Here is a 15,304-nt window from a genome sequence, read left to right as displayed (position 1 = left end):
GGGGCATCTCAAACTGTCATATTCACAAAAGAGATTGTTGGTATCCTACAAAATCTGAAAGAATACATTGGTCAGAATAATCAGAATTCATTATTAATTATTGAAGCGTTTGAGACCCTTTGGGAACTGAGAGCAAAATGTGAACACCTGTGTAAGCACACGAACAATATTTGGATGGATTTGCTTCTGAGATTTAGGATAAATAAAAAGCATTCAAGAATTGGATTACATTAACCAAATTAGGACTTAAAAACTTCGTGTATCACCAAATTCCACCTGCTCCACAAACTTGGACACTACAGCAATGGGGCTTTAGGAGCAGCCTCTGCTCCCATCTCCTACTGTGGCTCCAAAACCCACAAATATTTCTATTATTTCTAAAAAGAACCACCAGATGAAGCAGCAGCAGCAAAACGAGCAGATTCCTGAATATTGAATACCCTGCAAAAAGCACCCCAAGATGACAAAGCACCTTGAAGGGTAAAATCCTGGAAATTCTGTATTTTTCAGCACAAATGAGGGGTATTTTCACTAAATTAAGTTCTCACACATGTAGAGGCTAAAACAATCAGACCAAAACATCCTACAAAAATAAAGATGGTTATAAATATCCTTTTCTTCTCTGTAGGCACAACTAGAAAATGGCTTGTGCACTTTAAAAAACCACTGTATTCCTGCTAAAACAACAGCTGCCCAGCCCCAAACAGCTGGGTTTCAGTCCAGGGGGTGCTTTCCAACTCAAGGTCACCATCAGGTTTGAATTTGAAAAAAAATCAGGATTTAAAAGGATCTTCTCAGGAGCTGGACGGGTGCAGCTCTGAGGTTTGCAGGTTTTCTGGACAGGCGTGACCTTTTCATTTTTGCCTGCAGAAGAGACTCATCTCCCTGCCAGTTTTGGGAGGGTGTGTAAGGACAGGAATTTTCATTGTTGTGTTCTCTCAAAGCAAAAGAGGGTCAGGAAACAGTAGGAGCTGCCATGAACTCAGAGGGGGAAATAAAAATGAGATGTTACTGTCATCAGATGCTGCTTCCTCAAAAATGTCTCTATGAATTTGCCCTAAAATTTTGATTTTTAGGCTGATTAAAACCACAGGGAGAAAAAATATCTCCCAAAATACTTTAAATGGCTATTGAGGGACTACATCTAATATAGTTGGTACATGTAGGATGTGTCAGCATGTTCCAAACTAGCCTTGGAGAAATCTGTGTCATGGCATTGGAATATGTAATTACAATTTTCATGATTTCCCTGTCAGCAACATCCCCTTAAACAGACATTTTGATTTAATTCAAATTAGGTTTCCAGCTGCAGTAGCAGATTTATGAGTTAAAGTAACAATGCAGAGTAATTTTAAAGCAACATTGTCTATATTTACTGATAAATCTTTCCACTGGAGAAAAATAAGGGGAAAAAAAAAACCAATTTGAACTCTTGGAGAGGCAAAACTGAGAATGATGAGATTTTTCAGGAGTGGTTTTCTTCTAACTTCACTGGAATTACAGTCAGACCTGCCCTAAATGATGATGAAAAAACAATTGCTGAGACAAGAAAAACAGATGAGTTTAATCATCTGCCCAGCTCCAGCACCCCAACCAAGTGAATAAAAGCAAGCAGAGATTAAACAAACAGTAAAAACCTATATTAGTCAGGAATGTTTCATTCCTCAGCTTAATTTTCCTAACTGAACTCTTCAGTGGATCTTGTCTGCAAACAATTCTTTGGAACTGGGGTTGTGTATTTTGCCAAATTCTTAAGAAACAGCTACACTTAAACTGAATTTGTCTTTTTTTTTAGAATTTACTTCTTTTTATAAAAAAAGAAGGGTTTCAAAATGCTGCCTGACGAAGGCCAGGATGCTCTGACATTACTCCAGCTTAGCAGAAAGGATTCATTTGCAGCTCACACACACAGCCCTTGCAGAACTCTTAATTATCACCACATAATAGCATAATTAGAGCATATAAAATAGACATTCAGCAAAAAATGAGGCACCTGGTTTTTCTCTAAATAACCCAGCCAGGAACAAGATGCAATCCTGGATATTAAGGAATTAAACTGCAGCAGGAATTTCTGTTCAATACAATGCAGAAGTTTTGGTAAATTAGGGGAAAATAGTTAATTAATTAAATAATTAATTAATCCTCATGCAAAGAAGGGGGTAAATGGAGAGTAACCATGAGCAGAGTTTTTAAAAAATAAGTGTAGGAGAAATTTATATTAATCTGTGTCCATTCAGAAAGGCCATTGCCCTGATCTCCTTTATTCAGCCTGCCTCAAACTCCCCTGGCACAACAGAATCCCGTGGGCACAAAGGCAACACTGGATTCCAAGGAAAAAAGGATAAATTAAGTGTCTCAGGGCACTGCCCCTGTTCTGAGCCTCCTTCTCCAGGGGTTTTTGGGTTTTCAGGAGTGCCCAGCACTGCTTTGCTCAGCCCAGGTGTCAAAATACCAGCGACCGTCCCAACTCACTTCCCTCTGGCTGATCTGATGGACAAAGGCTGATTTTACCTCCAGGACTCCCAACATAGATGGTCAAATCACCTAGAAATACCAAACCGTTCCTATTTCCACAGGAAAAACAGGAATTAAACTCTCCTAGATATTGCCCTTTACTTCCTCTCTGATTTTTTTCCAAATAAAACCCAGAAATCTCAGCATAAACCTCTGAATAAACTGCAATAATAAGCTGTAAAGAGTGGGTTTTATGTATATTACATAATACATGTGTAGATGTGTTTTGAGTCAGCATCACTAATTGGCACAATCAGCTGGTTCTTAATTAATTAATTTCCCCTCCCATAAGGTGAGGCACAGGAGGGAGGCACCTGAGAGATACCTGCTAAGGAGAGGGGGTAGGGTTTAGTGGCTTTAAAATACTGGATTACAGTGATCTTTGGAAGGAAAACATGGCAGGAACACAGAAAAGAGAGTGAGAATGAGCCAGAATTTCAGGAAATCACAGAATTTCACATAAAGATTAAGGCAGGGAAATCTGCTGTTGATCATATCAAGCAGAACATTTCAGTCAAACATCCAGGATCCTCATTGTGGGGAGAATAGAGAAAGGAGGTACCTTTAATTATCAAAACATCCAAACTGAACCATGCTATGACTCCTGAAGGAGATAGAGACCAGAGGAATAGAAGATTTTTCCTCTGTGTGTTGCCCAACCACCACCTGACACCGGGACAAAGCAGCTGAAATAAATAGATAGAATGAATAGTTCTAACTAGAGTGAGAACTGGCCACGCTGCACAAGCCATGGCAGCACCTCCCAGGCTGCATTTAAATGGCTCTAAAATGCCATTTAATTTTGAAAACAGTTTAAATTTAATTAATTAATATAAAATGTAAATAAAAATTAATTAAAATCAAAATTCAATTTTGAAACATTTGTTTTGAAAACAGCCTCATGCTCAGAGGTAAGCAGGACCCAAGTGAAGGGAGTCTGCTGCCACTCATCTCAGTTACACCATGGAAATCTGCACAGGCTTTATTACTGTATGTAAATTAACTCCTTAATTCAATGTTTTAATCTGGTCTGTAGCTACTTAGGGTGGCTTTCAAAGCCCCCCACATGTGCATCTCCTGGTGCATCTGGATCTTGTCCTGCTTCCCTGTTCGCCCTCCCACGGCAGGCTGGGATGGAGATAATCCTTCAAAAATTATTATTAAATAAATCCTACTTAATTCAACCTCCTTCACAGGCAAATTTTAATTAGAGATACAGCCAGCCTATAGATAAATTGCTGAACTTGAATGCTTAATATTTCCAGGAGCTGTGTGGGGATTCTTAAACCCAAACAAATCTACCTGAGCACTGGGAAAGAAAAAATAAAAAATAGAAGAAAAACAAAACCCTGCATCCACTCTGAGGAGGTGCTCACTAAATGAACAGAAGTAAACTTGTTTTTCTAACTTGTCCCACTGCAGATCAGCAGGCACAGGAAGCAAACCAAACCTGATGGATCCCCTGAGCTTGTTTTCACAGCGTTAGCTTTTAATAAATGTAACACACTCCACCCTCAGAGCAGAGCAAGGCTCAGGTTCCAGCAGGAAAAAAAAAAAAAAAAGAGTAATTTTAAATATTTAGATTACATTACAGCTGGGACATTAAAATAAGCAGTGGCTTGTACTGCAGACAGGTATCAGAATCAGCTTGGTAAAATACGTGTCAGCCTGGTGTGGCTCCAAAGTCTGAGCTCTGGGGTTTTTGAGCTTTTATTATTTGGATTACAATGGTGCTTTCTGATTCCAGCAAGCAGAAAAGTACCACAGTGCTGGATGTTGTATAAACAGAAGTAGTGTGAGTGTCCAGAAAGTTTATATACTTCAGCAAGAAAATGGGGAAAAGAAAGGAGAAATAAAGCCTGTTAGGAGCAGGCACAGACCTCAATTCAGCCACGGTGCCCATTTTGCAAAATCCAAGCCTAAATGCAATTTCTTTTGTATTTCCAAGTCTCAATTCAGAGCTTCAACAACACCACCATCCATAAAAGACCAGGTTTTTTTTCCCACCAGTAATAGTTCCTCAACTTTCTGCAGGTATTAAACTCTCCCTTGGAGCCTGAATTCTCCTTCCCTCTAAAGAGCTGCTGATGATCCAGGTACTCAGGGCTTGCTCTTAATAATCCAAATTTTCAGGCTGTTATTCCAGATTTGTTTGATTGAATCAAGCTGGGGACTCAAGGTCACTTTGGGACACAGTTCAGAGATAGATTTGACAGCACTGGTTAAAAGTTGGACCCCATGATTTTAAGTGTCTTTTCCAAGCTGAGCAAGAGTGTAGAATAAAAGCTGGAAAAGCCACTGAACTGCACAGCCAGAGCCGCCAGACTCAGGCTTAGGAACTGTCTCAAAGAACTAGTAAAAATTAAACATCTTCACAACTAAATTTACTCAACCATCTGTGGGGTTTTGAGAAAAAAAAAACACCTTTTTTTGTCAAAAAGCTTTCTCCTCCCACTGCACTCACTGCAAGCCACACAATGCTCATGTGACAGAACAGCTCAGCTGGAAAATGGCTCAAAATTCAATGTGTTTTGGGAAAAAAGAAGCCCCTCAGTGACTTCACCAGGTGTTGGATGAGCCCCAAGTGGTGTCAGGGCTGGCAGAGCAGGGGAGAAGGGCTGTGGATGTCAGCCCTGGACTGTGCCATGCCTGACATTCATCCCCTGGCCAGCCCTGCCTGTTTACACCCCAGGAGCAGCTGTCCCAGCCTGACCTGGAGCCACTTGGGCTCTTACACAATCCTTCATTCGCCTCCAGCCAGGCAAACTTGGCCAAAAAAGGAGGGGGGGGAAAAAAAAAAAAAACTTTTACAAGAAACCCACTTGTTGCTCCATCTGCTGCCGACCAAAAGATATTCTCCATAAATGTGCGTTTATATTTTCAGTAAATGGGCATTTGCAAAGGTCTGTATGGTAAATTGTGAAGCTGAATGAGCAGCTGAAGCCGCAACCTGTGTCCAAATGAACTGTATTTTTCTCAGTGATGAGAGAACAGGGAAAATACAGAAGGTAAACACTAAGAGAACATAAATCTTCAGAAAAGCTGTTTTTATTAGTTCTGCCCTCGTGGAACTGCTTCCTCACTCTCTTAAATAAAACACCCTGCTCCCCTCGATTGAGGGTAAAAGAGACAAAATGAGGAGGAGACAAGGAAAACAAGCACAGGAGGAAATTCTCCATGGCTGCTTTGTCAAAAACCTTGCTCCTATTTCAGTGCCCAAGGTTCCAAGTTTTGGATTCCCAAAACCCCAAAAAAGGTCCCAGGCAAAACTACCTGCCCATCCTTCAGCTCTGGACATCACCTGGAATTCCCTGGCTGCTCCACAGGCCCTCGCATCCATCCTACACTTGGTTCTCCCTAAAGCAGCATTTCTGAAACTTTCCATTGGCACAGCTGAAAATTCATGCCAGAGCTTTGATCCTTGCAGTTGCCTCAACATCCCCTGGTTCTGATCCATCCAGGCTCCCTCTGTGGGCATCAATCCCTGTGACAAAGCTGCAAAGATCATTTTCCTAAACTGGTATTTTTAGCACATGCCCCCCACTCTGCACATTGCTCTGCCAGCTCTGTGTTTTCTACAGCAAATAAGAACCACTTGCTTTTGTTTTGTTTGATTTGTTTTGTTTGATTTATTTTATTCTGTTTCAAAAAAGACAAACTCCTACCTGTAACTGACCTATATCAGCCTCTGTCACCTGCTTGCTCAGTTTTCAAACAAGGATGGAGGGAGGCATCCTGTCATGTGGCTCTTTAGTCTTGAGAGGGTCTCCTTAAAAACACCAGCAAAAATACCTCATTAAAATCCGTGTTGCAATAACTACCCCCAAAAAAACCCAACCCGAAACTGTGGCCTCACTACTCCAGAACACAGCAGAGCCCACCAAAAAGGCAGAATCCTTTTGACCAGTCTGCTGTATATCCCTAAATAAGCCTGGAAAGAGCTTTCCAAGCACAGAACTCAGCCCAAAAGAACTTTCCTTGTTCAGAGTCTAGAACTCTGTGGCTCCTGAACACAGAGAACAGGAAAAACAAAACTTCCAGGTTTTTGTCTGACATTCCTCTGCTTGCTGAATTTTTACAACAGATTTCATTCAGTGACCATGGAATTCTGTGGAGGTAGCACCCAAATCTACTGAGGTTTCCAACCTTTATGCCCAGTGTCTAAAAGGCACTTTAATTATCAGCAGATCCCAGAGTGGTTTGGGTTGGAAGGGATCTTAAAGCTCATCCAGTCGCACCTCCTGCCAAGGGCAGGGACACCTTCCACTATCCCAGAGTACTCCAACCTGGCCTTGGACACTTCCAGGGATGGGACAACCATAGACCTTTTTGGGATATCTGTACCAGGACCTCCCCACCCTCCCAGGGAAGAAAATCCCTAAAATCTCATCTAACCCTGCCCTTTTGTCAGCCTGAAGCCATTCCCTTTTCTCCTGTCACTACAAACTCTTCCAAACAGTCCCTCTGAACTTTCAGCCTCGAGGATAAATAAGCAACTCCTACTTTCATTTCTCCCCCTGAAATTATTCTGTGTATTTTTAAAAAGCTCTTGTCTCTAAAAGCTTTCCTAATTATGAAATTATAGCACAGCAAGACATCTGTCAGTTGGACTCCTGATCCTAACTCCTCTAAGGGCAAGGGTGAAAACGGGGATGCTGCATTACCTCCACAAGAAAAAGCATAAAATGCTTCCCATGTCCCTCTCCTATTAAAAATTACCCCATTCAGCTCACAATCCCAACCCCAAACTGGATTCCTACTGTTTAAATCCCATTTTCTTGCCAGTTTTCAACCAAGAAAATCAATTTTTAGCTGCACCTCAAAGTGCAGTTTGAAACGAAGCTCTTCTGCTGATACCAAAGGAATGCTTAAAAAGCCACTCCTCAGAGTACTCCCTGAAGAAGAATAATCAAAGGAGTCTTAGTTCACACAATGGAAAGAATGAGGATTTGAACCTCACCCAAAGGGTGGCAGAACAGACACACTCTGCTATTCCATGGACTCTTTCTGCCCCACTCACAGGGAACGGAGCAGAGAAACCACAACAATGCACAGAAGGAATATTTATCCAATTGTGGACAGATCACATCTTTAGGATGGTTCAGTTCTTCACTGAAACTCCCCTACCACAGCATTACATCCTACACTGGAACTGCAAAGTCCCAAACCAAGTTATTGTGTAGAAAATGAAACACACAGGAGTGCCTGGATCCTCCACATCCATCATTTTGTGCTTCTGGAAGTTACTGATAGTGTTTTACAAGCAAAGCTCTGGAAATACCAAATATTTAAAAGCAGACAGATACAAATTCCTCTTGTAGGATCTGTCACACAGATTCATTATGAATAATTTGGATCCCACACAGCTGTCAGCATTTCAGTCATGAGAGCCCAGGCATCACAAGCTACAGCTTTATTTTTAGATGTATTCATTAGCTGTCATTTTTTAAATCATCAAAGAATTAACAGAATTCAGTGTTCCTGCAGGGATATGTGGGGCTGTAACCTGAGAATCAACAATGTCAGTGATAGGAAGTGACCTCTGAACTTTGCCCTGAGGAAAAAATCAGTAGCTGGAATTAATTAAATCAGCTGATGACACAGCTCCTTGTCTACAAAAACATACCTCAAACATCACCTCTCTTAAATTTCACTGCTGGTGGATGCTGTCACATTAATGAGGCTGATCCTCTAATGTCCCTGCTTGGTCTCCCACCAACCAGAATAAAAATATCAGCTCCAAGGGTTGAGTATTAATCTCAGGGCACAGTTGGACATCCTGCATCTTAAAACGAGCATCAGGTCTACAGGTGGAGCCAGCAGGAAAAGCAGAGTAAAAGCAGGGCAATCCCATTCATGAGTTAGGGAGTGAAGTGGCACAGGGGAAAGTGGCAGAGCAGTAAATTAAACTGTAAGCAAAGCTGAGAAGGGAATGTGACACTCCCACACCTTCCAAGGCGAAAAGGTACTCAGAACACAGGGCTTTAATTCCATGCCACATCCATCACCCAGCTCCATCCCAACCCTCAGCCACTGCATCTTTCACAGTTGGAAACCATTCAGCACATCCAGTGGTTCTGAGCACATTATTTATTCCATTATTTCAGGATCCAGGAAAGGCCGTGCCTTAATTACAACAGCATGTGCAGAATTGCAAGGAGTCAGTTCCCGATCCCCAGCTTCCCAAGGAGGCTCCAATCCTCCAGGAAAACATTTGCTTTTCCTAACACAAGGAGTGCTTTTCACATTTCACAGTGAAAATTTTAGGGATTTAGGGACTGCCCTGCCAAGTGACCGAGCCAAATCCCAGCTTGGCACAACGGGGAATGACACCAGGATGCCACAGGGACACCCAAAATGTCCCTGCAGCTCCAGCCCAAGTGCCACTTCAGAACATGCAGGGAAGAGCTGCTCTGGAGGAGATTTTCAGGCACATAAGGGAGAAATTAAAGAGACACAGTTCTGTTATGGTTTGTGGCAACGGCAGCTAGAATTGCCTGTTTGCAACAATTAAAAGGATGGAGCTGTGCCAGGGGAGTTGGAATGGATTTTAGGGAAAGGTTCTTCCCCCAGAGGGTTCTAGGGCTGTTCCCAGGCTCCCCAAGGAAAGGGCACAGCCCCAAGAGCTCCAGGAGGGGTTGGACACTTTTCCCAGGGATGCACAGGGTGGGATTTTGGGGTGTCTGGGCAGGGCTAGGAGTTGGACTGCATAATCCCTTCCAGCTCATGATATTCCATGATTCTACAAAGTCAGTTTGCAGACAAGATGATGAAAACAAAGACCATATTTACTATTAACACTCACTAAGACAGCCAAAATTTATCTGAATTTTCTTCTAATTTTCCCAAATATTTTGGATTCAGAGAGGCACAAACACAAAAGGATTAAGACATACAAAATAAATGCAAACAAAGATCTGACTGACAGCTCAGAAGTCCCACGTTCAGAGTCACTCGGAGATGTCTCAAGGCAATGGACTGTCACCCGAACGCTGCTGATTAAATAATAAAGACAGAATTTCCAGGTATTGACCCTTGCATCCCTTCATCTTCCATCATCTCCATTTCCAAGAATAACAGACAAGTTCCACCCCAACTTTCAGACTAATAAGAAAATACACCCTAGGGTTTCCTACTAACTCTGTTTCCTGGTCAAAGACCAAAACATCCCTGTGGGTTCAAGACGCCTTAGCACAGTTTATATTTCCTAATCCTAAATTTCTGTGGCAGTGAGAATGATGCAGATGCTGCCTGAACAATCCCAACCTCCTTTAGTGAAATCAAACCACAAACACAAGTTGAATTTCTACATAGACAACAATGTGTCCCTGTCACTGGGGGTGAAGGAAGAAAATTTACTAATAGTCAATTTTAAAGATATTTCTTTCGAAAACAAACATTTTGTACAGTTGTTCCCCCCACAAAATGTTTGCACACTGAGAAAAACAAGAAATCAATCCACAAACACTCCTATGGTTACAAGCCAACACTAACAATTCACCACATCAGAAATACGTGTCAACAAACAATATCCACATTCCACCAGGGATAAAAACACAATCAGCATGAAAAGCTTCGGGGTCTCAGGGATAAGAAAGAGGCTGCACAACACGTCCAAGGATGCTTGGGGTTATCCATCTCACCAAACATAAAACCTACACCTCAACCAAAGCATTATTTTGGAGTCAGGTCCACACGAGTTTCCCACAAACCTGCTCCCTTTTTTTTTTTCTCTGGCAAAGCATTTAGCTGTGCAAAATTGCCTTGCCAGCGACAGATGTGAGTACAAAGAGAAGTGATTTGCTACAAAAGGATTAATACATTTTGAAAGTTACTGTCTGGCAAACTGTCAAAGGGACTTTTATTGGTTTATTTTATTCTGGCTGTCGCTAAGCCCGGTGGCACGCAAGCCACACTGGTGTGCAGGGAGCAGAACGACGTCAAACATCCCCCGGCTCCGGTCACCGAGCTGCCTCTGGTCACCATAGAGGTCATTTCAATGTCTGGCCCTGCTCTCCTCCAGTGCTCCCAGTTCAGTGTGTGTGCCCTTGCAAGCAGACATTTGGCCACTGACCGCTTGACCACTGACCATCTGGCAGCCGTGTGGCCACCAAGGGTTTGACAGCTGCTGGCCAAGCACAGTCCCTGGAGCCGTTTGACCGGTGCTTGTCAGTGTTGGCACAGGGACCGTGTGACACCCGTTTGAGCCCTGACCTCCTGACACCTGTCTGACCACTGACCATTTTACTCCCATCTGACCTTGGACCGTTTGACATCTGTTTGACCCCAGTGGATTTGACAGTCGCTATCTGAGCGCAGGCCCTGGACCCGTTTCACCAATGACCACTGTTACCTGCTTGCTTGACCACCGACCAGTTTGCACCCGTTTGACCACCAACATCTGATAACCATTTGACCACTGACCATTTCACACCGTTTGACCAGGGACCGTCTGACACCTGTCTGACCTCGAGGATTTGACAGCTGCGATGTGAGCACAGCCCCTGGCACCGTTTGACCTCTGACCACTTGTCACCCGTTTGACCTCTGACCATTCCATACCCGTTCGATCACCGACCACTTTCACCGCTGACCATTTCACGCCCGTTTGACAAGTGACCACTCGTCCCTCATTTAACCACTGACCATTTCACACCCGTTCAACCAGGACCGCTCGTCACCCGTCCGACCCCCGAGCTCTGACGGCCGCCGTCCCAGCGCTGCCCGCGGAGCCCCCGCTCCTCGCCCCGGCACCTCTGCCCTCGCCCCGGGCCAGCCCCGCGGCCCCCTCGGGCACGCCCGCCCTGCCCGGGCGCTCTCGCGGCCTCCCCGGGCGCGGTGACAGCTGCGGCCGCCCGTCCCCGCCGCCTCGGCTGGACCCGAGGGCACCGCGACAGCTCCGGGTGGGCCCGGGAGGCTCCAGCCAGGACCGCGGGGGGATCCCGGGGCATCGCGGGGCGCAATCGCGGCAGCCCCGAGCCCGCGGCAGGGCCGGACCGGCGCGCCCGCCATGTTCGCGGCGCCGCCGGTGCCGAGCGGGGCCGGCCCGGCCGAGCCCGGCAGGTGCCCCGGGGATGCTGCGAGCCCTGCCCGGCCCGCGGCGGACGCGCGGCACCGAGGGCCGGGGATGCGCCCGGAGCGCGGCCGCTCACCCGAAATCCTGGTCCATGGACTTGAAGAAGAACTTGTAGCTGTGCACGGGCCGGTTGCTGAGGACATTTTTGAAATCGGCCAGCGTGACTTTCTCCGGCGGCACGGACAGCTTCACCAGGTACGGCGTCTCCTCCTCGTCGATGTGGTAGATGATCTTGGTCTCCGCCATGGGCGAGCGGAGCGGGGGCGGCCGGCCCGGGCCTCGGCCGGCGCTCGGCTCCGCTGTCGGCCTTGCCCACAGGAAGGGAGCTCGCGGCTCGGGCTGGCGCTCCCTGCACTGCTCTCTAGCTGCCCGACCCGGGAACGGCAGCGCGCCCGCCCCGCCCGCATCCTCCGGCCGCCCCGCCGGCCTCGCTGCGCCGCCGCCGCCGCTGCTGCCGCTGCCCGGGCCGGGCGCGCCGGGCCCGGCCTGAGGGGAGCGGGGCTGCCCCGGGCAGCGCCCTCCGCCCGCTCCGCGCCCCCGCTCCGCGCCCGCAGCGCCCGCACACCGCCCCTGCCGGCCCGGCGGCAGCACGGCCCGGGCAGCGGGGATGGCGGGGCGGGGAGGATGGGTGGGAAGGGGAAGGGGATGAGGAAAGGGCAGAGAATGGGAAAGGGGATGGGATTAAGAATGGGGATGGGGAAAGGGGAAAAGATGGGATGGGGACAAGAATGGGAATGGGATAGGGATGAGGAAAGGGAAGAGAATGGGAAAGGGAAAGGCGATGGGAATAAGAATGGGGATGAAGAAAGGGAAGAGGATGGGATGGGAAGGGACGGGAATAAGAATAGACATGAGGAAAGGGGAGAGGATGGGATGGGAAAGAGGATGATGATGGGGATAAGGGAAGGGAATGGGCATGGGGAGGGAAAGGGTAGGCAGATGGGAAAGGGGTCAGGGAAGGAATGGGATTGGGGATGGGGAGGGAAAGGGAATGGGAGTGGGAAAGGGGATGAGATAAGGTGATGAGAATAAGAATGGGAATGGGGAAAGGGAAGATGATGAGAATAAGGATGAGGAAAATGAAGAGGATGGGATGAAGAAAGGAGATGGGAAAGGGAATGAGAAGGGAACAGGGATGGGACAGGGAAGGGGAGGGGAATGGGGACAGGAAAGGGGATGGGAGAATGGGATAGGAATGGGAGAAGGGAAGGGGGATGAGGACGTGAAATGGAATGGAAATGGGGAAGGGGATGGGAGTGGGAATGGAGATGGGAAACAGGTGGGGACCACAGAAAAAACCTTGATTGCCACGCAGATGATGTATTTGGAAAGAATTCACCTTTATTTTTAGAAATTCCCTGAAAATGACAACCAAAAAATGAAGATTTCAGAGCAGTGTCCTTAGGTCTCAAAGAATTTTTTGCTTATTAAAAAAAAAAACTTTTCTAGTTAAACCTCAAGCTAACGATGTTCTCTTTTACCCTTGCGAGGCAAGGGCACATTCACTTCTCAGGATGCTCAGTTGCATCTGAAGGAAAAAAATCACAGTGACTGAATTACCTGTGGCACTGCAAGGATTTTTCTACCAGCACCAAACAGAGGCCCAACTGTGTCAGAGGCTGCCAGAAAGTCTGGGAATGTTATTTTCAGTTTTCTGAAAGTTTAATCATTGCTACCAGCACCACCTGAACTGATACCACTCCCAAATTCTGCACAGAGCTGGGGCTGGATAATCCAGAATTTAACAAGGCTTAACAATAGTGACAAACAAAAACATCATCAATTATCTCCTGCCATTGCTGGTACCGTGAAGTAACTCCAAAATCACATCCAGCTGACATTCCTACCACTCATCCCTGCTAAATGTGTGATCATCAAACAGGACAAACAGCAAGGTCAAGGCATGGCCTTACTCCTCATCATGTAACCACTGATTTGGTGCTGGTTTGAATCAGGAATCACCAATTTAGGGCACTTCAAAGAGTAATTTTCAAGAGTTACTTACATTTAAATATGGTTCTTTTCAAGATGGTCAAGCGTTTCTCACTCTTAATTTTGTAATTATCGGAATAATGGAGATTTCTATAAAAATATGAGTTCAGCTTTCTGTCCTACCAGGCTCAGCAAGCACCCCAGAGCACTCCTGGTATGGAAAGTGCGCCATGAATCCATCAGTTCCACTAGGCAGGAAGGGGAAAGTTCCCTTTGGTGGGATCATAACTCTGGCATGAGCAGTATTATCTGAGATCCTGAGCTTTTTGGAGTTTTTGCAGCATGAAACTCGGGCAAAACATTAACACCCAGCCCTCTGGTCCCCTCAGTTCCTGCATAACAACCTCCTGGGTTCCTCACTTGCCCACCCAAAGAATGAACCTGCTGAGAGCTCTGTTCTTGCTCCATGAGCTCTGCTTCCACTTCTGACAGCTGGAAATAGAAGGAGCTGGATAATTGTCAGATGATTACCTCGGAGCAGACCTGATCAGGCTGGCTCTGTGACTCACAGAAAGCTCCCCAGAAAGCACAGAAGAGAGGCGATAACTTTTATGCTGCAGTCAAACCAGCAGCTAATCCAATTAAAGAGAGGACACCAGAATGCAGGATACACCCCTGGCCCACCAGGGCTAATACCTCATGTCTTGCAGAGCTCAGGCCTTAACACTTCAGCAAAAAAATAAATAGAAGGCACCAAATCTCTTGCTAATAGTGCTGTGCTGTCTGTGATAGAGGGAATGGTCTTGCTGGGCCCTGCAGGGAGCAGAGAATGTCCTGAGGCATAAAAGCTGCTCACCCTTTTCTTCATTTACACAGCAGCTACCACACAGGGAATGAGCAAACCCTTTCAAAAAGCCGTCCTTTGAATTATAGCAGTGCTTGTTGCTTGTGTCAGGGAATTCTGACAGCTTGCCACACTCTGGGTGCTCAGCAGTTTGTAAAAGGCTTCTGACCTAAACTACTGCCCCATGATGTTTTTGTTTTAGGGACTTCTGAGTTTTTACTGGAGAATCTCTAGAACAATTCTTGAACATCAGGTGGAACATGTGCCCTTAATACTCCATGGGAAAACAACTGAATCCTCCGTTCTTGGGCAATAATTTTGCATCAATATTTCACACAATGTTTGTGTGAAGAGATAGGACAAAAGGGAAACCAAGCTCTCTGTTCACAGCCACCCAGAGGTTTCCTAGGTGGTTTTTACCCACCTGCAAGGGTTTATCTGTAAAAGAACAAAATTTCACTTCGAGGATTGTTGTCAGGATTGTCATTGATGCAGAAGATGAACTAAACATGGAAATGATCCCAGAACAGAAAGAGAAGCAGAGAGATGTCACTGCAACCACCCAGAGCTTAAAATGGAGAGGCTGTGAGCTGGCTCCCAGCTGGGGAATGTGAGCAGGATCCAATCCAAGCCAGTTTAAACTTCTGGATCTGGTCTGGAAGATCTGCAAGGGGTTTTTGTCCCGTTTTCCCGTTTTCACTGCATACTCCCTCTGTGCAGTGGACCTTGGGCAGTCACTGACAAGGAAATGGAGACATTAAACACTAGAGGGAAGCAAAAGACTTTGCAGTAACCTCTGCAAAGCTCCCCGGGGCTGTCCCTGGACCTAAACACAAATCTGAGGAAAATGAGACATAACAGGAAGTATTTGCATCCTCCAAGCCCCACTTAAGTTAGAAATACACGTTAAGGAGAGATACTGCCCCACAGGGAGGGGA

The 15,304-nt window shown here is 45.9% G+C and overlaps 1 protein-coding gene across 3 annotated transcripts in view; it reads right to left on the bottom strand.

Annotated features, from left to right (window-relative positions):
- DVL1 (dishevelled segment polarity protein 1) overlaps positions 1-11,990 on the bottom strand; it is a 67,138-nt gene extending 55,148 nt beyond the window's left edge. For all 3 annotated transcript variants that reach the window (XM_015648204.3, XM_015648205.3, XM_015648206.3), the window contains exon 1: positions 11,667-11,990. In XM_015648204.3, coding sequence (XP_015503690.1) covers positions 11,667-11,836 — 170 coding nt within the window. In that variant the 5' untranslated portion in view covers positions 11,837-11,990. The remainder of the gene's footprint in view (positions 1-11,666) is intronic.
- Positions 11,991-15,304: the final 3,314 nt, after the last annotated feature.

Source organism: Parus major, chromosome 21 (assembly GCF_001522545.3).
Source record: "Parus major isolate Abel chromosome 21, Parus_major1.1, whole genome shotgun sequence".
NCBI lineage: Eukaryota > Metazoa > Chordata > Aves > Passeriformes > Paridae > Parus > Parus major.
Note: the sequence above shows the minus strand (reverse complement) of the source record. Positions and strands in the feature narration are given on the sequence as shown.